The sequence below is a fragment of the Egretta garzetta genome, unplaced genomic scaffold (genome assembly GCF_000687185.1).
Source record: "Egretta garzetta isolate BGI_Z169 unplaced genomic scaffold, ASM68718v1 scaffold365, whole genome shotgun sequence".
In the NCBI taxonomy this organism is placed as follows: domain Eukaryota; kingdom Metazoa; phylum Chordata; class Aves; order Pelecaniformes; family Ardeidae; genus Egretta; species Egretta garzetta.
The window spans coordinates 147,342-172,452 of record NW_009259602.1 but is presented as its reverse complement, the minus strand read 5'-3'; the positions used below and the strand labels follow the sequence as shown (position 1 = coordinate 172,452).

General features: G+C 40.7%; 1 protein-coding gene across 1 annotated transcript in view; it reads left to right on the top strand.

Moving 5' to 3' along the window:
- NCAM1 (neural cell adhesion molecule 1) overlaps window positions 1–25,111 on the top strand; it is a 137,259-nt gene that overhangs the window by 101,222 nt on the left and 10,926 nt on the right. The window contains 6 exon segments of the mRNA XM_035893926.1: window positions 1,111–1,146; window positions 3,458–3,499; window positions 3,968–3,970; window positions 16,311–16,435; window positions 18,331–18,374; window positions 18,376–18,464. Of these exon segments, the coding sequence (XP_035749819.1) occupies window positions 1,111–1,146; window positions 3,458–3,499; window positions 3,968–3,970; window positions 16,311–16,435; window positions 18,331–18,374; window positions 18,376–18,464 (339 nt within the window).

The window sequence follows — 25,111 nt, the reverse complement described above, 5'->3', positions numbered from 1 at the left end:
GTTGAAGCAATGGTGAAGAGATTGTTGGCACAACAGAAATGCCTTTTTTTCATCTGTGCTGGAATTCCAGTCACACAATATTACCTGTTCGCTGGCAAAGTCAAAATCAGGAAAAAGTTGGGTGTCCCCTAGTCGGGTGCGATTTGAAGATCACAGAAATGTTTCAGAAATTTTACAGGAAAGAATATAAAAACTGTTTTGACACCAGCCAAGGCTGTATTTTCAGACTAGCCAAAGCAACTAGTTTTCCTTGCCCTATTATTTAAAGTTTCTACCTGAATGCAAAAACTGACACCGTTTTTTAATGCCTGTTGTGATATGTCTGTGGTTATTTTAACTTTTTTTTTCTTTTAATTTTCCTCAATAAGCAAAAAGTAGTTTTCTTTCTATCTTAGAGGCACAAGAAGGCCCAAGTAGTTAGTGATAATGATGTACTATACTAGCACAGATGAGAATTGTGGGGTTGGGAGGATATCTAACTTGACCTGGGTTTGTATTTTCATCCCAACTGTTTTTCTGCATTTCTTTTTCCTTATAAATCTGAAAACAAACAAAGGCTGCACACAGCCCTTGTGAATGGTTTCTTTTTGAGGCTGCTGTGCAGGTGGGACCCAAATGTGTGTTAAACCATGAGAGAGTGTGTGTGTGTATGGTGTGTTTAACTTTGATATCAAAATATCTTAATGTAAAAAACCCCAAACCAACAAAACAACACTAAAATAATCTCCAAATTCTACCAGGTCCTAAGCTGGCAATAGGATAGCAGTGGCCTTCACCAAAACAGTGGTCATGTAGGCTGTTTTGCTGCCAAACACACAGTGCTAGCCAGCATCTCTGCTGGCCTTAAATGGCATTGGTTTGAACTCCTGGGAACATTGGTGAACAGCAGTGTGTGTTCAGTGATCCTGTGTTATGAGAAAATTGGTTTAAAGCAAGAACTCACAGAGGTTCCAAAATGCAGGTCTGGCAAAGTGCACTTACTTTGCTTGCCGCTCTATGTCCGAAGAGGCTTGATGTGACAAAATCTTACCAATTAGTTTTTTGATTTTCTGTCTTTTGGCAGTATTTAACAACCAACTCCCCTCCTCACCTTCCTTTCTCTTTCTTTAGCAAGTACTGCTGCACCCACCTCCTGTTTAGCAGAGAGTGAGTATGGTAGAAGAGGCTGTTGTCTTTGTTCCACTTTGCTCTGCATGCATCTCCTCACTGAGTGTGGTGCAGTCTGCCTAACATCCTTGGGTGTTTTCCTTCTTTTCTGTCTGTATATATATATTTTTTTCCTCCTGAGTAAAAACTGAATCTTCAGGTAGAGGAACTACAGATAAGCATAAGTTTGATTTCCAATACAGAGAAAAACCACAAACAGCTCCCAGGTATGTTGGATTCATGGAAGGAGAAAGATCAAGGGAGAGATGTAGAGTGAAACCCTGCCCATGTGAACGCTGGTGGTTGTCACTGGCCTTTACCATTAAGATTTCTGACTAATTTGTGTTCCATTCTTGGGGACGTCTTATGGGATATGTTCAGCTTTTGTGGTGTGAAGCTAAATTCCTGAAATCAACTTAGCACAGCAAATAAAGAGTTTAGTTTCTCAGCTAAATAGAGCGGAAGATGCTCAAGTGATCAGCAGGGAATGGCTTGTGCTTCCCTAAGCCTGTTACTAAGAAACCTTCTGGAGCTGTGGAAGAAAACTTATTTCTTGATATCCTGCTTCCTCATTTTTTAAAATGTGCATAATCAGGTTTGGGCTGCAAACTGCACTAGGGTCTATTCTCTTCTCCCCTCACATCAGCAGCTCCAATATCACCATGGGAGGAGAAGGAATTCATAGAGTCATAGAATATCTCAAGTTGGAAGGGACCCATTAATTGAGTCCAACTCCCTGCTCCTTGCAGAAATGCCTAAAACTAAATCATACGACTAAGAGCGTCATCCAGAAACTCCTTGAACTCTGTCAGGCTTGGTACCGTGGCCACTTCCCTGGAGAGCCTGTTCCAGTGACCGACCACCCTCTTGGTAAAGCACCTTTTCCTAATGTCCAATCTGAATTTTCCCTGATGCAGCTTCATTCCATTTCCTTGTGTCCTATTGCTGGTTACCAAAGAGAGGAGATCATCATCTCCCCTTCCACTGCCCGCCTTGAGGGAGTTGTAGATTGCAATGAGGTCACACCTCAGCCGCCTTTTCTCTGAGCTGATCAAGCCAAGTGACCTTAGCTGCTCCATGTAAGTCTTGCCCTCAAGACCTTTCATCTTGGTTGCCCTCCTCTAGATACACTCTAATAGTTTGATGTCCTCGTTATATTGATGCACCCAAAACTGCACACAGTCCTTGAGGTAGGGCTGCACCAGTGCAGCGTAGGGTGGAACAATCACCTGCCTCGACTGGCTAGCTGTGCTGTGCTTGATGCACTCCAGGACACAGCTGGCCCTTTTGGCTGCCAGGGTACACTGACTCATATTCAACTTGCCATCAACCCAAACCCCCAGATCTCTTTCTGTGGGGCTGCTCTCCAGCCTCTCGAGACCTCTGATTTACCCCTCTCTGTAGCTGTAGTTCTCTGCCCGGGTGGACAGTGACAATTCTTTTGTTTTTAAAGTTGTCATATAGAATAGAGAAATCCCTCACAGCTCATGTGTCTCATGCTGCATCCCTCCCATGACTTTTGGAAGTAGGCGCATTCTTCTTTGTCCTTCTGTCCTGGTAATCTTTGTATTCACTGCTTGTACAGTCTGCCTTAGCTCTTGGGAGTGGAGTGCTTAGCAGCATTGCCAAGGGGCTTTCTGTCTGTCAGCTTCTCTCAAAACTGCCTTATTTCTCAAGGGTGCTCACACCTTGTTGGGCTGTTAGACCTTTTTTCCTCCTCCTTGCCTGTACTCTGGCCCTAGTGCATGAAGGTGGGAAAGAACAATGTATCAGGAGGGTAATTTCTCATTAGTCCTTGCTCCTTTGTCTTCTGTAGTCGGGCAAAAGCTATCAATGGGGTGCTGTTCTAGAGGGGCTCTCAGAAAATCCAGTATTTAATGGGCTAGCAACATGTGAACCTAGGTTGCTATTTGGGCCAAAAGTAGGCAAAAATGCTATAGCTGTCTCTGAAATTGGATTCAGAGCTTCAAAACTCTTCAGGATGAAAGAACATCAACAGGGACCCTTGGAGCCCTAGCTTGCTGCAGGAACCATGCAGTACAGGCTGGCTTCCTTGTCACCTGGAGGGGCCTGCATCTGGCAGCACAACCCTCCCTGTGGAGAGGGGCTGGAAGACAGCAGCAGCAGTGCACAATTTTTGCAGCCTCTTCAGGTAATACACATCTGCCATAAGGATTCAGTATCATTCTCACTCTCTCCTCATTAGACCTCCTCTTTTTCCCTTCTGTCACCCCTGCCCCTGCTTCTTATAACTTATTTACATGGTATGCTTCACCTTTAAATGTCCTATCTATCCTTCATGTTTCCATAGCAACTCAGCTTCTTGCTGAATCCGAAAGCTCAGAGCCACCAAGTGAGTAGATGGGAACTGCTCCCCTTTGGTCCGGACTGCTATTTGTTATGCTGTAGCCCTTCTATCGAGGGAATTAAAGTGCTATACCACATTATTTTGATGCCTGTTAACCAACAATCTGGCATTAATGTGTTGTGTGAGCATGTAGCTGTTAAGAACCCAGCATGGTACCATTCTTCCTCCTCTTCCTGTCATTCTACCAAGCATGCAGTAAAAAATGGAAATAACAAGATTTAGAAGAAACATGGAGGGGGAGAAAGTGGGGGGGAAAAAAAAAGAAATATAAATGATCATTTCCAAATGGAATGTTTTCCTTCCATGTTTTCCATTAATGATTTTAGTGTTAAAGATACCTTCGCAAAAGGGACATGGACTAAATAATCTTCTTGCTACCCTGCCTGGCTCTGTTTTCTGTGAATTTAGCGGGATACAGTTGATATTACAACTATGGAAGTTGGATGTTGAAAGAAGGTGCACATGAGGAGGTAGAATATCTTACAGGAGAGAGGACTGTGGGAGAGGGAGCATTACCCTGTCTTACCACTGATGCCCTGCCTGCATTAAAAGAGGTCTAAGACTTCACAAGAAGTCCATATCTGAAATAGGAATTGGATTCAGATTCCCTCGGTTCTTGCTCAGTACCTTGTTGGTTAGATGGTAGTTCTAGTGAGACTGAGTCAGGTAGGCAGATGCTTCCATGCTGGATCTGAGTAGTCTAAGGGAAAAAAGCTAAAGCTTGCATTAGTTCATTTGTATGTAAAAGAACCATTTTAAAATGTCTGGTTTAGTTTAACTGTTAAGAGTTCAGTGACACACCTTCCTGACACTGAGTGGATGTATCAAATGTGTGATTTTAATCTCTACTTGTAGGAGATTTATAGCCAATCACACACCAATATGAAAGGCAAGCAAGTATTTTTAAGACAGTTCTGAAAGACGAAGAAAAACACTTCCTTAAGACATAGGTTTACATGGTGCATATGTGTGTTTTGAACAACTAATCATTTCTACAAAGCCAAATGTTTTTCTTCTAATTTGCAATAATAAAATGTATGTGTTTCTGTGAATATGGTCTTTAAAGACCTGTTTACCTGTAGTGAATTAGAAATGGTTCATCACTTCTAATTGGAAAATACTAATAGCATGAAGTATGTGATTATTTGGGGGTTTGGGATGGAGGGAGAGGATAGTATGGCTAGTCTAAAACTGTCAAATTAATTTAAAAAAATTATTAATGCATTTATGACTGGCACATTCCATGGTCTTACTGCATGAAATGTCCTTTTATCTGCCAGTGACCACAACAAATGCTTTCCTTCTTGCAGTGTTTTTCGTGTATACAACATGCCAGTCCATAATTCTTGATGCATCTGAAGTAGTGGTTCTGTATTGCTGAAGAGAACTTTTACTTCGAATCAGACTTGGAGGGGGGGGTGGAGAGGGCAGAGGGCAGGGTAAAAGTGGCAACTAGAAGGTCTACTCATAATTTTTAACTTTATTTCTTAGGAGGCAGAAACTCCATTATGGCTGTTTATATGCGGGGCTAGGAGACAGCTTCACTTGTGAGGGAAAATGTGTTAATGTTTTGCAGAACATTCTTTGTTCCTTAAAAAGAATGGGTCTCTCTACCCAGAAAAAATACTAAGACCTAGTTCGTGATGAACATTTTCCACATCTTTTTTTTTGTTTAGGGGGGCAGGGGGCAGGAGGGAGGCTTTGTTGGGGGGTGTTATGTGTTTTTTGAGGGGTGGGGTGATGTTGGGTTTTTTTAAGGGTAAGTGTTTCCATTTTCACTGACATTGAAGTTCAGGCTCTTATATTGAACAGAAACAGATCTGACGTGTCACTGCCTCATTGTTATTTGTGTGCATATTCAATTTATGCAAATAGTAGACACATTTGGTTTGTATGCAGTATATGAATATGCTATATTCAACAGCATGAAAGGGCACTGGCACAAAGCAGATGCTCTTATAACTTTGCATCATTTAATTATTGCTGCTGCTGCTGAATAATCTTGTGCCTTACCCTGACCTAACCTCAGGGGTTAAATGAGTGAAAGCAAGAACAATTAGAAATTGACGGCTGATGTGTAGCATTATGAAGTCAGGAAAATGAACAATGGATCTAATTGAAACCCAATGAAGCTGAAGAGTGTTTCTTCACTGACTTTAGTGAGTTTTTTACTATGTGATCAGTAACATATGGGAGATGCCTATAGCCATATAAGAGGTTTAGGAACATGTATCTCCTTTGATTTAATCCTCTTAGGTTGCTCAGATAAATAGTTCTGTATCAATGGCAGTAATTAAGTTTTTCTTGCAGCTCTCTCCACTGCGGAATCTGTTTTGCCTAGCAATGTTAGATTTATTTTTTTTTAGTTGATGTACTAATTTGGGTCTGTCTTCTGTCTAGTCTCCTGGTTTTCCGGAATCTACACGAACTTCTGTCATATTTACTAGATAGTGGCCAACAGATTCCAAAGTTGCAGGATGAGGGAGGTGGAGGACACAGAGCAAGAGACATGCAAGTGGAAAGTCAAGTGTTTTTTTTTCTATTAAAATTTGTGTTATCTTGCACAGTGCATCCAGTCACTTCAAAACAGGTTGCAGTCTTGGGGAAGAAGGTCACATGGGTATCCCAAGCAGCTTGTGACTCTTTCTGTTTTGGAATTTCTTTCCCCAAGAAATGGGCCTGGCCACCAAGTGTTTGTTATAATAAGATAGACATGGGGTGGGGGGTGGGGGTGTGAGCCTATTTGCATAAAAAGTGAAAGTTTGATAGCAGCTGTTCATGAATTCATTTGTCTTTCACATTCCTTTTATTTTTCCTTTCCCTTTCACTCATTCTGGATTTACCAGGAAGTAAGTACAGATGTGTATATTCTTTGGTTGGAAACAAGCAGTGGCAGAATCTAAGAGCTACTATTGCAGTGCCTCAAGGCAAACAATGCTGAGGTCCCTTTCTCCAAAGGCATTTAATGTTCAGAGACAATTCTAATCTAAGATCTAGTTAGCTATGGAGTTGGCGAGAAGCATTTTCACAGAGCAGGAAAAACTGCATCTTTCCTTTTCATGCTTTTTAAAAATATGATCTGCAAGTAAGCTGGTCAATGGTCCATCTCTTAACAAGCCCTGATAATAAACGGTAGCTATAAAATTCCCTGGTCCAGTAGTCCTGAGAGAGACAGAGCTGACTATGAAAGCCCTTGTGTTTTCAGATTCACTTAAGTACTGCCTGTGAATAGAAGCCTGTGTGTACAAGGCAAGCTCCTAGACAATCATTGTTCTGACTACCTGACTTCTACCCATGACAATAGGATGAATTTCAAGGTTTTAAGCTAAAGGCAGTTTTTCCAAATGTCTTCTGTGCCTTAGAAGCCTCATCCAAAGTAGCTTTTGGTTATATTTATACTGCTAATTTTACCCTTGATCTTTAACTAAACTTTCTCTTGGGAGAAAGTGATCTCAAAGGCAACCTCTCTTGCCTGTTTTTAAATCTCGTGTTATATTAAGCTTACTGGGGATTTAGAAATATGTTTCCTCATGAGCAGAAGACACTGGATGCCTTTCCAGGCAATCTCACAGTAACTCTTAAACAGCCCTGCTTCATGATGCATCTGCCTAGAGTTCCACGAGTCTGTGTTTATAACTAGAGACAATGGATTGAAAGCTTAGATGTCACAAATCGATTTTACATTTCATACCATCAGTTTTTCCCCTAGTAATGGTATGCCCTTAATGTTGTCAGATACAAGCACCCAAAATATTAAGGGTTCAATTCTCTTGACACCAAATTAACAGGGAAGTGCCAGAGCACTGTGAAGTAGCCTCATTAAGATGAGATAGAGGAACAATCATGAAAAACACAAGTTATAAAGTAGATAGTAATTTAGGAGGGGAGACAGAGCATGGAGTTAGTGGTGTCCTCCAATCCAGCAACTTTGGGGTTTTTTCGTATTCTCCTGTCATACAGTCTGTGCACCTTTTCATCTCTTTCAGTAGTAGCTGTCTTCCTTGTGCCATCTTTGTAATTAATTTCCAGTGCAGAGCACTTCATTACTCTCCTTGTTGACAGAAAAACCCCTTGTACACATGAAATCATCAGTGTAATTCATTGTACGTGACTAATGCCATTCCTTGAATCCTCGGTCTGAATGTGTTGGACGGAGCTTGTGCACTCTGAGTGATAACTGTCAGTCTGACCAAATTCTGGTTGCAGCTCCTTGATGGAAAGTTCTGTCCTTGGAAATGTATACACATAGTAGACTTGTCTCTTTTTCAGTTATTATTGTTATTGATATTTAGGAAGACATTTGTTTCTGCAGAGGGGAGAATACATCAATGTGAAATGCCAAGGTTTGTCTTCACTGAACTGCGTGGACTATGATTTTGACCATTTCGCTTCTGCTGCCTGGACTGTTTCTGAATAACAATGTATTCCCTTTTTCTTTCCAACAGTCTTGTATCCAACAGTCTTGTGGATTCCTTCAGCTGTCCAAGTTCTGGCACACACTCTACAATAATTTTTGTTTCTTCTTTGACTTGATATTAATAAGCAGTGATGCAGCTGTGTCTAACACTCACAAGGTCATAACTCAGTGCTTTCTATGGTTTAATATTCTTATATTTTCAGGCAATTTTACTGTCTCCCCAGTGTTTCTGATATATACTGGCTAATTTAATTTTGTTTCTATTTTATTTAGTCTATAATTCTGTTGTTGATTTTTTCCCTTGCCCATTGTTTACATCAGTTTTTTAATTTTTTTGTATTTTCCATGTGACCTCCTCCACTTTCCTTTCAACCAATCATGTGCGTGCGTATCATGTGACTTTGTCATGTGGCTTGCATGGTGCTGATGATGTCGTCCACGCTGGTGAACAGAAGGTAAAATACTTTGTTCTGATTGGTTGCCTAGAGTTGGGGTGAGGATTCCCCTCTGGTCAATGACCAGGGATCTCCAAATTCCATCGCTCCAAAATCCTTCTACAAGCCTTTGGGAGAAGTCGCTCACCACTGTCTGCATGTGAAGAACTCAACTTCAGTCTTCCACACTGAACTTGAAAAAAATTGGAGGGGGTCCAAAAAAACCAAGCCAAACTAAAAAAGCCCCTACCCCAACAAAAATCATGTGGCTCAGTCATTTGCTTCTTTCACTGTCAGAATCCAACAATCAACATCCTAGTAAGGTTCTAAAACTCTCTGGCATTAACACCAATGGCAAAAATCTAGTGTGCCAACTACAGACTGCTAGTTGATGTGAGATTGTGGGCAAGATGCTCAGATAACATGAACATCATATCTCCTGTTGCTTTAGCAACATTTTACCCTATACAGTATATGTTTATATAGATGTACACGTACACATTCACACTATGCGTCTTTAGTAGCCTATCAAAAGGATCCAAAGTTCCCTGTCTCTGACATTTAGTATTGGTAAGCATGTCACATTATGATTTAAGAAAGAAATTTTTCTATCATGGGTAAGACTTAAATAGAGCTAGAGTGGGAACTATGTTTCTATAAAGTAGTATATACAGGCACACTCTGAGTATGTGATGGGACCTAGACCTTGCACAATTTGCATCAGAAGTACTATTGCACCTTTCTTGCCAGAGCACCTCATTCCTCCCACACAGTATCTCTGAGCCTGGCAATGGATTTAATCTGAACTCATTTATCAGCAACAGTTACGGTAGCTGGTGGTCCCCATGAAATCAAGAAGCAAATGATTGACCCTTGCAGCTTATGGAGATGCAATCAGTCTCCTGCTTTTCATCTTCCTCACCTTAAATAATTTTGAAAACCAGGAAGCAATTGGCTTTTGTCAATCTATGAATTCTGAAATCACCTTTTTGTCTTGGACCACCACCAGGAAAGGATTTAGGCTGGGGTTTGCCAGGAAAACAAAACTAACACCAGTAACCTTCCCACATGACTGCATGCATGGAAGCAGCCCCTCTTCCCCTAGTCTCTTCCCTCTCTGGTCGAAATCCAGGGGGATTGAAGGCTTGGTTGTCTCGTTTATGCATGTTCTTCTGTTTTTGTTCCTTATTTTTGATTGTTGATGTTTGCTTCTCTTGTGTGCATTCTGAAGACTCCCTACCTATTCTTTTTCACCCGTGTATGTTTGCCACTTGTGGAGACTTTCCATGGGTATGGCTGATGTTTGTTTCAGATTGTGACACTGCAGGTCACAATCTAGTCCTATTTACACGGTGGTCAAAGATTGCAGAAATCAGCTGCTTCCTTGTTCATGTGTTGCAGAAATTACCATAGATGGCAGTTGTAGTCTCTAAACACAGCTAGGATGCAGGATCTTTCTTCAGTGCCAGATGGGCAGGGATTTAAGCTCATAGTCTAAAGTGCTGCAGTTGTCTAGTAACCAATGTGAGCTGCTTTTCAGAAGTGGGCAGAAGGAACACATTTGATGGGAGCAAAGAAGAGATGTGACAAAAGGTCTCTGCCATCTGCACTGCTGTCACTTCTGGGGACCAGCAAGCATTCAGTGCCCTGTGACTAAGGAAAAGTTTGTGCTGGTTTTTCATATTCTCTCCTCACCTCAAGTTTTCACTACAGCTGCATCCAGTCCTGACGCTTGTGGCACTCTGAAAATCAGATAATTAAAACCAGTTAGCTTCTGAAATCCAACTACATCAGACAAGTAATGGATCAAGGAAGCACTTTGCATATAAATTAAACAATGGTGAAAGGATACCAGGAAACATTTACTGCTTCCCTGCAGCAGGAGATTATTGGTGCTAATGGCTTAGCAGGAGTGGATAAAAAATAATTTGAAAAAGTAAGGGCTCAGAGCACTGTCCTCAGCTACCCTCACATTGTGTGTAGGAGCTAACAGATAGTGATTCAGGCTTCAGGAGCCTGCAGAATAGTTCCTTATTTCAAGTACAGTTGGTCAGATTCATTATGAGTTACATCCGAAGCCTAAAGAATGGATCTCTGAGTTTAACACTGGATTGCCAGAGATGTGTGCCCTGACAGGGCAGTGCCATCGTAAGTAACACTTCACTTCATGCATGCACTGTCCTGTATTCTTATCAAGAGCAAAGCATTGCCTTCTTCCTTTCTGAAAGTTAATAACTTGATTGATGGAAAAGAAAGACCATGCAGTAACACTTAAATGGCTCCTGGGACCTGCTCAGTAATCCAGTACAGTGTGGCAACTGGGTAGTCCTCATGGAAAGCAGCAAAATGATTGTGCTACTTCCTAGAAAGGTAGGAGCTGCAAGGCTGGAGCCACCTAGTCCCAGTGTCTTGTGTCTCATACTGGCCAGCAAGATGTTTCTGGCCTAAAATCTGATATTACGCAAACCAATGCAGCAGGAGTCTTTCCTGATATTTTTGTATCTTGAGAAGCCAGCCATAAGGAATGTGGAGAGGGATCTGGACAGATGAGCGATGAAGAGCTTGAGTCTGGTTGGGTTTTTTTCATGCAGCTCTTGTGGTTGTAAAGATAAAGAAAGAAGAGTTAATGGGGAAAAAAAAAAAGTAATTCCCCAGAGCCACAGAAGATGTGAGAATGGAAACAGACCTAGTGTCCTAAAAGGCACTAAAGAGATTGAAGGCTATCTAATTCACAGCTCGTCATTTCTGGGCAATGGCGCCTTTGGAATAGCCTTCACGGAGTGTATGAGTTGCCTTTCAAAATACAGTACTTTATGAGCTCTCTTGAAATCGGCTCCATAGGGTTGCTCAAAAATAGTTTAAATTGCAAGAAGCAGGCAGTGTGCTGTGCACGTCTGTTAGCTTTTCTCATAGGTAAAGCACCTAGTTGGTTTACTATTTTCCTTTGCTGAAGAGTGTCCTGTGGGTGCAGTTTAAATCAGTGGAAGTGGTCAAGTTCTAACAAAGTATGTAGGGTGGCTGAAACCTGTAAACTTTAAATTTTTGAGCAAAATCCATCCCATTTCTCAAGGAGAGTAAAGCACAGAGGTGAAAATTTAAGTTACCTGTCTTCTGCCCTACAGGGGGCTCCACTTGCAATATTTGATACTCGCTGCTGGGCTGAATGAGGTGCCATCTGGCTCAGACATGATTACTCAGCATTGTCTCACCATAGAGTGAAAGCATAAGATCCTGCATCCCTTCTGCAGCAGAGTGGATTCGAAGCAGAAAGGTGTTTGTAAAATGATTATACAGAGGAAGTCTGGCATGCTTGGAGCTTTCTGCTCTCAGTAGGCTTAAGTAGCAGCATCAGAAGGGGGATACCACGTTTTATGAAGGATCCCGCATTTTATGGGTGGAATAGGCAGATTTCTGCAATATGTCCAGTCAGCTCAGTGTAAATGGGAGATCCATGGGCATGTAGCCCACCTTTTGTAATGCACTTTTGCTTTTCAGCCCCCATCTTGTAGGGAGGATGCATGTTCTGTGAGCATGAGTTTCTTCTCTAACCTTCTGACAACCTTTTCTCTTCAGCTACTGACACTTTGACTCATTATAGGGTTGCTGATTCTCCTGGACTAAACTTTTCCCACTAAACTTCTTCCTCATTTGTTTGAAACTACACACTAACCCATTTTTAATTTTACAGCGCTGTATCTGGATTACATCTGCCTGCTTAAGACAAATTAAATACCATGTATTTATGGAGAGAAAACTGAAGTATTCTTCACCAGGCTTGCACTGTTATACCTGTTGGGCTTCAGCCATTAGGAGTGGTCCATATACTCCTGTTTGAAGAGAATGTTTCTCAGAGCAGAAGCACATATAAACTATTGGAGAAGGAAGGAATTGTGAGCTAGAAACTAGGCAATTCAAAGCGAAGAAAAATTTCAGCAGACAGGGTAGTTAATCTTTGGAATGGCTGTGTATAACGTACAGCAGCATCTCTGACATTTAAAATCTATCGAGAATGAGTGTCTTTCCGAAGGATGTTCCTTCACATTTCAGTCTTGGTGCTCAATCACTGGAAAAAAATACCTAGCCTGTGTTAGATAAGAGGTCTAATTCTATATAAGTATTCTGTTCCCTTATCACTTCAAGATCTCTTTACTTATTACTAATTATCTCTCTGAGATGAGGATGGGAAAGAGTACCAAGGAGATGTTAATCTTGTACTGTCTAGTTATCAGTGAAGCCATTCATCAAGCCTACCATAAATATGGCAACAGTTAAGCACTGTTGCTCATAAATGTTTCAGCAATGTCAAGGGGCTCAATGTCCAGCAAAATAAGTAGCCATGAATGCACCGCCCCCAGTTGTTACTGGGACCTAGTTTCTTGTGTGAAAAAAAGATAGAAGGAGACATTTGCTTCTGGTTTCATCTAATTATGTTGTGACTATTATTGCAGTAATAGTTTCTTCAACTCAAATCAACTCAATAGTCAAAACCGGTAACCTTTGCAGTGATATTTTTCTTCTAGGATTAAGGAAAGAAAAAAATATAATTGCTTGGTTAATCTGATATTTTCAGTATGCCTAGTAGAGGTACTGCTCATCAAGAACTCACTTGTTCCTGTTTAATTTTCAGTCTGCAATGCATTGTATGCGTTATGAATGCTTTCAGCATTCATAATTCCAGGAGAAACACGGTGTGGGAAGGGCTTTTCAAATATGCAGCCTCAGTTAGTTGGCAGTAAACATAAAAATCCACCCTTTTGTCTATACAGTATATGGCAAATGTGGTCATCAGTTAAACACAAAATTCTCTTGTCCTTTCTTGATACCTGGATGGCCCTATACTATGTGAACCAGGAGACCTCCAGAGGAGTCCATAGCACCTCTTGTAACATAAACAGGAAAACCTACTCTTGTGTGCCATCTGCTTCAAACTCCACTAGAGGTCCGTGTAAGGGCAGCTCCATGGTCACCCTGAGAGCATTACCTTTGTGTTTTCAATGGACAGTCGCTGAGAAACCTGCCACAGGGCACAGGGTTGTCCAGGTTGTATCATGGGAGTCTTGTAATGGGGATATAGGCAGAGGCAAGGATTTGGAAGAAAGAAATATAGCATGAAAAAAAGGAGCATTCCCTCTTTACATCTTTAAGCGGGGATACTATGTTGTGAAACACAAATGTATGTATCTCATGTAAAATAGCTCTGTGTAGAGATTGTAATTACCTTATTGGAACAGTTGGTATGTTAGACAGAGAACGTGTTAGCCTGCAAGAAAATCAAATTAATCTTAAATTACTGTTTCAGTCTAGGTCTTGCAGTTTGGTCATTGCTGTTTCGCAAAAAAAAAAAAAAAAAAGTGCTTGAATTCTTTCTTTGGAGGGGAAGAGGTTTGGGGAAGGACTTCAAATTATTTCTGAAGATCAACTTTAAAAGATAGGGGAAGATTAACCTTTTCTCTGGCCAGTCAGAAATGCATGTGCTCCCCATTAGTAGCTGAATACGAATCCAGGCAGAATAGATTTAGAATTCAGAATGTTTTTTGGGTTGAAAGAAGCTCCTGTAAATTCCCATGACTGATGTTATCTTTCAAAGTTGATTTTAATGCAACTACTGCCTTATTACTTCCTTTCACTTTTAGTATAATGCAACAGAAATAAATCTTTCTAAAAATTTTACTCTAGGCAACAGGCTGAGCTTTTTAAAAAGTCACAAATATTACTTCAGCATCCTGTTTTTGTTCTCATTTGGCTACATCCAGGTTCTTAGGTCACAAATGTCACCATTTCAGAGTTTTGGTATTGTTCTTTTTGGGATACATTCAGAATTGGATCATCTTTTAATTGTATTTCACCACACGTTGGTGTGTCTGTAAGCATGTGTTCAAGAAAGCCTCTTGGCCAAACCACAGGTGGCACTGCAAGTGAAGACAGAGATGCTTTAGCAGAACTGTAGGTCACTTCGAGCTAGAACGGTAGCATTAGCAAACCTGTGCAAACGGCTGGGGCTGCAAACATTTGGTAAGTGTATTTAGAGCCAAGGTGCACAGCAAAACACAGGATGTGCATTGTCTTGTATTCGCTGTATATAAATTTCCTGTAGTCAGCTCTAAATGAACTATTCACTCAGATGAATAAATAGAAATACTTCCAAAATGCATAAAATATGCATACCTGTGGTTAAACAAAGGTGTAGGAATTTTTTGCTTTAACACCTTAATTGTTATATAAAATACCTGTAAGAATTAGGACCCTGTAATGAGACCAGCCAGCAGAGTGTAATTAATCTCAGGAGTTTGCTGGAATTGCCAACTGCAGCTGATTTGTAAGTTTTAACTTACAAATAATTGCAGTGTTGGTTTTGCTCAAATTACTCACAAAGAAATTGAGCAGAATAGCTTCCAGAGAATAACAGCTAAAATGGTCAAAAGTTCTTAAGAAGGTTTTTAAGCCCAGACTTTATGGCTTAAGCACTTAAACTACATCACAGCTGATACTAAAGAAATTGGTAAGTACTGTAAAATGACCTAGTAAGCTTCAGCAAGATTTTTTTTTTATTATTTTATTTTATTTACCTATCAATTTTGTCAAGTCTTACTGACTTTGACTAGCATTTAAACGCTTGGAGCATTTCAGGGCTGTAGAAATAATAGCTCCAACTCCAATATCAGATGAGCATCGGCACAGAGGAACTTAAACCTTTCTTGCCTTTATGTAAAATGGAGCAAAGCAAGCATCCAGGCACTGACAGAAAATTAGCAGGATCTGAGCTCTCTTGTGGTCTATGTCAGTTTTGAAAAGGAAGACCAGTGCTCTTTTATCATTTAAGTTCCTTTGCTAATTTGATAGTTTTGTTGGGGACAGGGAGTTGTTCAGTTGATGGGTTTCTTTTTCCACAAAACCAAATAAATAGGTAATAATGCCTTTTGCTTGGTAAATTCACAGACTGTCAGAGCACTTTGGAAATAATTGTTCTCTGGGGTAATGTGGAAGCAGAAGGAGAAAGCACATCATCTGAGCAATTTGCTGCAGTATTTCTGAAGGCAGGGGTGGAGGGGTATAAATGTGTAACGAGACAATCTGTGGATTTGACTTTTGTTAGGAGAGGTGTTATACGAAAAATGCAAGAAGGGAGTATTTGAGTTGGGATTGGGTAACCATCCTCTGCAGATTATGCATGCAGGTTATGGAGGAATTTGCTAGAAAAAGCAGTTGTAGAGACATGGGTGTGAAAGGGTGTGGCTGTAAGTTAGTGTGCCCTGCAGAGGCAAATGACACTTCTGCCTTCTGCTGAGGTCAGAGGTGCAAATTGGGAAATGATAGCTTGGTCTAGTTCTCTCTGGCCTGCATTCGTTGCAATTAGTTACACCAGGGCAAGCTGAATGCAAAGATGTAGTGGTGTGATTCAGTACCATTTTTTTCAATGCTGATTTAAGTGAGCACACTGGTGAGTCTCTGGTCCAGCAACTATAAAACCTAAACAACCTTTGAAGTGCAAACACAGGTCTGTATGACAAGCATAATGTCCCTTTTCAATGATGCTCTTTACATCTACGTTTCAGAGGAACAGCCTGCTTCTTTGCCATGTACCCTATCTTACATTTTCCAGGTGTTTCATATCAGTGTTTTACAACAAAAATAGCAAGGAACTGGTCATTGCTCTAGGATATTCTTGGTGAAGGGTGAATTCTTTTTCACTTAGCCTCTGGCTCCATTCGGGCATACACAAAAATGGTAACTTGTATCAGTGAAAACAAACTACCAAATGCAATAAATACTTGGGTCTTGCAAATATTTGTACCCTGGACACACAGTATCCTCTGTGTCTGGGTCAGAGTAAGGCTGATACCCTAGCAGCTGGGTATAATGAAGTATGTTTCTGATTTTGATAAGTACTTTTTCCCTAATTATTTTTTTTTTTTTTCAATTAAACATAAATCTACCATTTTTTCAGGGGAACCCAGCGCACCCAAACTGGAAGGTCAGATGGGAGAAGATGGAAACTCCATTAAAGTGAATGTTATCAAGCAGGATGATGGTGGCTCCCCAATTAGACATTATCTGATCAAATACAAAGCTGTAAGTATGACTGACACTCAAGCCTGATTTGTGTTTAGCCTGTTCAGTACTTGAGCTTCGCTATGTAGGCAGGCGACCCTGAAGCTAAGATTTTGTGGGTAGGCCAGTACTAACTACATAATACATGCTAAGGAGGTGTGGTGGAAGTGTATAGGGTAGGAGATGTGACATGCACAAAAGCAACATACAAAATCTTTGTCTCATTTTATTTCCTTTCACTTTGACTATGAAAGATTATTCCTCTGTGCTGTCTTCTGTAGAACTGTGAGCATATGATCATTACATGCACTTAGTATTATTTCATTTCATACACTTCTGAGATGGGATTGCCAGCAACAACTTAAATAGCTAGGGACCAGAAGTTCATAGTGTAGAGCATTGCCCACCTTCAGATGTGTATCTAATCATAACATTCTGGTGGTCATTGAAACTGCCATATTTGATTGAGTAATGGTGCTTCAGTACCAAATTATTCTGTAGATTATTGAATAAGACATTCAATGTAGTCAGTATAGACACAGATAGAGTGAGAGGTGCTATGGGAAGCGGTTCCCCTTTAGGCCTAACTTAATCAGGTCTCACTGTAAATCACCCACGAAAATACATGATTCTCTGAGCAAAACATCTAGCCCTAGACTTGGGAAAGAACAAGTGTGATGAGCAGCTAGTATTGTTGTAAGCTGAACATGGCCCTTGTTTTGTGTTAGGTGATATTTGATGATTTTTTTCCTACAATGGGAAAATGAAGGAAAAAAACCCAACACCACCCAGTCAGAGACATTGCGTAGCACATCCTTGAGGAATAGGACCAATAGAGTCGATGAGAATATGAAGGTCTTCAGGGAAGCAGAAAAAATTGCCAGAAGTTATTGAAGCTTTTCTTTGCTGCGCACTTTCTCAGTCTTAATACATCTGGGGGCAGCTCAACTGTACCAGTTTGAGCTGAAATATGGAAGCTTTCCAGCTATTAACAAAACAGAATACTTTCTCAGTGACTGAGTCTGGCAGATGTGGTGCTGAACTAATTCTGTATTGGCTATTAGCAATCTTTTCTTTATATGCTACAAATGAACAATCCTTAGAGTAAAGTCACAGAACAAACTTTGCACTGCAGTCTAGAAATCCCAAGAGTATTCGTTACCACCACCATTTTGTGCATTTTAGGTTACTTAGAGCTTCTTAGAATGAGGAGAGTCTTTGGAATGTCAAAAGGACAATCTAGTATCACAGAACCATAAATTCCAGCAGAGACTGAAGAGTCTGTTAGACCACTCCAGTCCCAGAAAGCTGCCTAAGACTGTCTCAAGGTACCTTGGCAGTGGGTTTTTAAAATTTGTCTGGGGGAAATGTGCATCTGGATTCCCTGAAACTGGAGTAGGAATTATCAAAGTTACTAGCTGCATGCACCTTTTAAAATCTCTCTTAAATGGTGCAGTATAGAATGGTAGTGGTAAGCTAGGCCAGACCCATGTTAAGAGGTAAAATCTCTGTCTTTCAGGTGATTTAATTTGACATACTAAGACATGAAAGAAAACTTTTAAAGTGCTTTGCAGGGCAGAGGTATACAGAAGTTGCAGCTTTTCCCCTCTGAAATGGAAGTAGTCTAGTAATGTGGCAAAGATGAGAGGAAGAACTGAGAGATTTTCTTCACGTGTGGTAACACTGCAGACAACAGGATTCTGAGCAGGAAAGAGGCTGCTTTGGTATCTCTTCTCCTGTCCACTTAGAGCCAACAGTGTACGGTGGTTTGCACCCCTGAATTAGCTGAGGAGCACGTGCTTGTGTAGAAACCTCCCCACTTTTCCATTTGTTAGCCATTACAGTGTTCTCCAAGCTGGCCACTAATGTTGTGTTGTGTGTTTTGCATCCCTGCCCGTCGTCTCGCTGGTCTGCAGAAGCATTCCTCAGAATGGAAACCAGAGATCAGACTTCCGTCTGGCAGTTTATGTGATAGCTGAAAACCAGCAAGGGAAGTCCAAACCAGCTCACTATGCTTTCCGAACTTCTGCTCAGCCTACTGTCATCCCAGGTACAGCACTCATAAGCTTTACCATTGTTTTCTGCTTCCAATTAATGCAACAGTGCTGCATCCTTTAATGTGCCTGAGTAACCCTGACAACTTGCTTGCTTAAAGCCATTATCACAATTGGTTACCCATCCAAAGCTTAGTTTTTGCCATGTACATACCTGTACTGTAGTCCATGTTACAGTATGTACAGCATTAGCAGTACACTGTTAGGAATGCTACATGACAAACCCTTGTCTGACTGTTTGCAGAGCATGTTGGCTCTTTGTATCAGGGTAGGTAACAGGATTGCCAGATGAGAAAAGCAGTAGGTAGAAAACGCTTTCTGAAACCAGAAGGTAGGATTTAAAGATTTTAAAGTAAAGCAAAAGAAATCATTCAGATCTCTGGGACGATGCTTTTCACAATGCAGATTTCCCTTCCAAATCTGCTTTGAGCTTGCTTACTGCTTGTTTGTCCATCCAGCTCAGCCTTTGGAGAAATAAAGGCCTAAGAAGTTTGCTAGTGGTTGGAAAGGGAGGGGGTTAAAATCTTTCTCTGAAGGTTTTTTATTAAATGAAATGGAGATCAAATTACAGTACTTTTAAAAAAGCACTGTTCTAATGTTGTGTAGGGGCATTAGGGAAAAGTAACTAGCATTAGAATGCTGCTGGAAACTCATTTCAGGCGGACTGTACTTATTAGTGTGCTTAAAAAGTGAGGTAGAAGCTCAAACACTATGAAAAACAAGCAGACCCTATTAGCTTGAGATGCTAGGAATTTAGCAGTTTGCTGGAAGGTGTTGAAAGGACAGTTAGTATTTATTTTCTACACAGGTAGTAGTAGTACACATTTAAAAAATTTTTTTAAAAAAAGGATAAAAATCCCAAACCAAACCTCAAGGATGAAATTGCTGGACTACCTGTAAATTAAAGTTCTGATTGGTTAAAGGCAGATGGGTGAACTTTAAAGCTGATGGGTCAGTCAAGATATGTCCTCACTGCACAGCCAGAGTTAAGCGTATTCATGCCAAGATGGGTGCTGACAGTCTATATTGAAGGGAACAATTTGATTTCATTCTGTCTTCTCGATTGTTAACTCAGTCTCATGTTTTTCTTCAGAACAACTAGAGAGTTTTCTTCAGTCTTTCCTTTGCACTAAGAATTCAGTCCTTGGTCTGCTCCCACTGCACCCACTCCCTTCCTGTCTGAAGGAAACAGCTGAGACCTTGTGCAGTTTGCATGCTGAAACACCACTTGATTAAGCCAGATAATGTTGTTAAGCATACAAATGAGTGACCTAGTTGGTTGGGGCTTGAAAAATGTGTATGGTAGGGATGATGAGGATAGGGAGGAGGAGGGAAATGGGGCAAAAGAGGGATTAAGATGTGTGTTTGAACAAGGCTGTAGTTTTGGGTGGAAGGACCCTCAGTAACTCATTAAGCAACTTACTCTCTGATTCTCATTTTCAACAGCTCTAATACTTACTACCCTCACATATTTGAAGGACAACTGTGACTGATGTGGCAGGAGAAAGTGAGGGTAATTTGGCAGAGTGCCTCAAGGTCAGTTCAGAGCTGAACAGTCAAATGCGGTAGGCTGGAAACAGCAGAAAGTGGTTCCTTTGCGCTTTGATCTGTCTCCCCAGGGAAAGTTACAAGTAATGCTCAGTCTTTTTCTTCCTCCACACTCCTTCGCGTGCAACCATTGTTGCCTTCCTGTGCTGATAGTCTCTTTTAGCCTTTGTTACACACCCAATGGGAGAACAAAGCTACCTGGGACAGCTGAGATGTCTTGCACAGGTGTATTAGCAAATTTTGGGAACGCTGTTGCCTTTGGAATACACAGTGTTCATACCATAGTCCATGGCAATGGGAGGAGCAACATGCCAGATGCCACTGAACCCTTTAAATCCAACAGGAATATGGGCAGAAACCCTCTAAAAAATTGGCGGGGGGGTGGGGTGGGGAGAGCCCAGCTTGTTATTACAGGTGTAACTTCTTTGGCCTCTCTGAAATTACTCCTCACTTAAGTCTGGTGTGAAATATAGGACAAGTTAGGATTTGAGGCTACCGCTCAAACGTTGCACTTGGAAATATCAGAAGCACTTTAAAAGGCAGTTGTTTTGGAGTGCACAGTTGCTGCAGGATTGACCCAGCATATGGATGCAGTTGGTTCTCTGGTTCAGGGGCAAGTAGAGCGCTGTGCAGTGAAATGATTACTGCTGGCTATGCTGGATTTGTGACTCAGTTTCTCTAGGGTTTTTGTTTTGGGGTTGTTTTTTTCATTTTGTAGAGGACTTTGGTTTCTATTAGCAAGATCTTCCCAGAGCCTTTGGTTCCCTGAGCTGATCCCCAAACTAATAATGTTGGGGAAGATATTTCCAGAGGGCAGGCTAGATTTTTCTGATATGCAGTCCACAGGCTTCTATTGCAATGAAGGCAAGTGTGACAAATTGCCGTAGGGAAGAGACTCTCTGTATTACTTTCCTTTAGCACCTCTTGTCATTTATTATGGTGTTTAGCTTTTACATTTTGATTTCAAAATGATCTACATAGGAGAAGTCAGAGCCAATGCCTCTAACATGGCATTGCGCTGCTTGACAGTAATATCTAGGAATTTCCTGCAGAAAAAAGCATATTTATTATGTGGAGTCCTTTGTCACTATCGTCTATACAGCATCCTTAAAGTGGTTGGAAGGATAAGGGTATTACTTTCAGTAATAATAATAATTGTATTAGAGTAGTCTACAAGCAGCTGGAAGGCTAAATGGAAAAGTTAGCCCTGTATTCTTGAGACCTTGCTTCTCCAAGGTTTTAGTCACCTGGATCTATTATCCAAGTCCTTGGTACAACAGGCTTTGGGGGAAGGACTTGGACAGGCAGGTGGATTGTCTGCTACACAAAAGCTACTTTTTTTTTTCTTTTAAATATATGTAAAAGGCAGTGTTGTCCTTTCAAATACCAGATAACCATTTTCTTGTGTTTCTCATGGAGACTTCTTTTCCATCATTTTTAATCTCATTTGCTTGCAAACCCCATAAACCCTGACTTGGAACCTGCTCTGCAGCTTTGGGCATTGCTGAGCTTCTGAACCGGCCCTTTTGTCGGTGTGAATGTGCTAATGCTCTTCTTTAACCTTTAGCCATTTTAATTTATGAAAATAAATAAACCTTTGATTCTTATGTTTTCTATATTTATGACCTAATTTTTTTTATCTATTTTTCTCTCTTTCTCTCTTTCTTTCTTTCTTTTTCTTCCTCGTCCTTTCTTCCCTGCCCTCTCCCTTCTCCCCCGTACTCCTTTCCTATGTCTGTCGTCATACATGTCACCTTGGATCTCACGGGGAAACATCCACGCTTGCCACATGCACCAAATTTGTTTTTAAACAACCATATTTTCCCCTCCTGGGAACCATTGTCTGGCACCTGCAGCGACCTTGGGAAGTCCATCAACGTCGTCCTCCTTTGTTTCATTGCTTCTTTCTGCAGTGACTCTGCTTTTGCTCTGTTAGAAACTTAAAATAAAATAAAGCAATATTTGCTTGAAAAGGCCTGGGTCCCACCAAGGCATGAAAGCAGATAACTTTGCTTCGGAGGATCATGTCAGTTCAGAGAAGAAAAAAAAAAAAAGGAAAAAAAAAAAAAAGGAAAAAAAAACAAAACAAAACAAAAACAAACCACCAAACACAGAACACTTTAAAAAAATGTTTAATTTGAAAGAGTCAGTATTTTGTAACAAGTAAAAAGGTTTAAGCCAAGTTTTTTCTCTTTAACATTTTTTGTTACTTGTAATGAATTTGCCCTTTTTAATGGATGTAAAGAAAGATTTTTGTTGTTGTTTGCTTGCTGTTTTTCATCAAAGGAAGGTACAATATTGAAAGCCTTTTAAGATACTGCTTTTTACTGAATTCTCTGCACATCTGGTGCTGATCACCACTGTATTGTGCAAAAGGTTTCTAAAGCCCCATCCAGAAATCTAAACCCACAGGCTATAAAAAGAGAAAGAAGATTTGTCAGAGATAATCCTACTGATTGCCCAAATGTCACTGTGGGCTTTTGCATGTGGATTCAAATTTATGGCCATTAGAATGTTTTCCTGATGTGGTGGTCTGAACATAAACATCTTGTGGGAATTACACTGAAGAGATTTCATTCTTTCTTCCTTATGTGGTTGAATCCTTGTGACTTCATTGGCCCTTGTGTGCAGTCAAGTACCTCATGATCTGTAGTGGATTTTGGGGCATAATACAGCCCATGAGCATACAAATTTGCAATGGATGCTTGTCTAACATTTTCTGGTGTTCCGCTACTGTATTGTCAACTTCATAGAGAGATCCCTTTTCTTGCCTTTTTAACAGAAAATATTAGCTTGGATCAGGTTACCTTACCAGCTAAATTATTATTATTACTGATCCTTAATAATATTCATGGTTAATGGTGCATGTGACACTACCAGACAGGATTAATCCATGGTGTAAATTGGTGCAATTTAATGCATCTTTGTTACCAAGTTCTGTGTATTGCATGTCATTGAACAAATTTCAGTTGACTTTTTTTCTTTTTTTCTTGTTCGTTCTTATAAAAAAAAAAAAACAAACCACCACACAAAAAACCAACTCAACAACAAAAAACCCTGTGCCCCTCACAAATTGTCTGTGTGATGGGGAATCCATTTGGCACTGATGCTTTTCTAAAAATGGGTGTGTCTCTCCCTCTAGGTCTCTCTTTCTCTGTGAGTGGGCCTGAGGTTGCCAAGGGTGAAATTGTTGATATAGTTGTTGAACTGTCTGTACAGAATGTCTCAAATCCTATCAGTTATCTGGAATGGGATTAATCTTTCTAACAAAATTCTAATAGGGACAAACAAAAACCCCTGCCATCAGTCTTGTCTAACTATGCATTTTATGCTCTGCACATGTCTCTGCTGTCTTTATTCAGACCCTGTTCATTATGATTTGTGAACTGCTTTTCTATCTAAATTATAAATGAAAACTTTGCACAGGCATTCTGCACAAAAACACCACCTCACCTCTAGTGTGTTAGAGTATAGAAAATTTGATGGATCTCTTGAGTTTACACCTTAATGTTATTGAACTACAGCATGAGTGATTGTAATACTAAAAAGTTGTGTGACCTTCCCCTATAGCTGAATTTATTACGTTCATCTGTGGAGCTGATATCAACTTGTGTTGTGGGTTTCCCCTTAGCCACAGACGGAGTTTACTAGCTGAGGTTGATATATATCTCACTCAACTCATAGGTGATTAAAATTATCTTGCCTAAACTATAACTTTACATAGTTTTGAGTGAAGAGAGAGCAGCACCTCTGGAGGCTGTTCTTCCTGTTCAAGGAGAGGTGCCTTAAGGCAGCAGAGATGCGTTATGCTCTGGGAGGCCTCCTCTCTGTGGTGGCTACGCAAAGCCCAGACACATAGATGAGAGATCATTTGGATGGCTGAAGCTACTTGAAATGAATCCCATACTCAATGGCAAACAGGAATCCAGTCAACATGGAATACATACAAAAGCGCTTCTGTCCCTGCATTTGTAAAAATAAGGAGCATAACTGATGTCTTTACCACCAGTTCATGAGGATTTGTAACATGTCAGATACTAGATACATGTTGGATCCTTGAGGTCTGACAGTCAATGCTGGACAAGGTCCCAGGCCTTATTCTTGATGTAAATAACAGAAAATTTTTAAAAAAAGTTTGCAGAAAAGCCAGCTCTCTTTTCTGTGCTCAGAGATGAGACATAGATTCAGATCTGGAACCAGAAGGAGTTCAAACACTCAGATTTTCAATGCGCACACGTAACCTTGCAAGCACCTGTTCTATAGGAACAAGTCATACCTAGAGGAAGGCTGGAACCTCAACCCTTAGAAAAGATGTTTCTGTGTGTGTGATGAACTGCAGAGCCTTGTAGGATCTCTTATGGCCCATGGGATTCCAGCAGCTGTACCCCCACTTTGTTGTTATGTCTCTATATTTTCAAAGATGTTTGTGAAAGCACTACTTTGGCTGCCTTCATTTTATAGGAGGGCCTTGTCTGATAACATTCTGCTCCACCAGGATCAGTTGCAATTGTTCACACCTCCTAGTTTCTGCTAGATAAAACGTTTTTGAAGCTCTCCCAGCTCTTGAAGCTGGTGGAGTGGAATGAGCAGCCAGTGGTGCTGAGGTGTGTGCATTGCAGTAGTGTAGAAGAAGGGCAGCTGTGGCAGAAGTCAGACTGTGGATCAGCTGTTCAGATTTACAGTCTGGTTTATGCCTGAAAAGAGGATCTTCATGTGACTCACTCTTTGTTTATAGCTTTTCCTTTCTGTATGGCTTGTATTCCCCTTTTCATCTTTGGAGTCAGTCATAGGAAGGTAACAGAGCTTGAAGCCAGGAGCAGACCACTGAAGCCACACAGTGTTGATGACCATCTAAAAGGAGTTCGGTAGTAGTTTTGGGAAATACCCATTGCTCTCTTGTCTTGGAACGAATGCTCCACAGACTGCTGTGTATTTCTGCTACCTGGTAGCTAAGCTGAGAGCAAGCATAAATTGTCGAGCCTACATCTGTGTGGAAACAGAAGCTCTTGTCACTTGGAATAGAATGTTGCTGGCATGTTGCTTTTCTCCACTATAAATTGTGCAGAGTGTCTGAGAGAATGAGGTCTGTAAAATG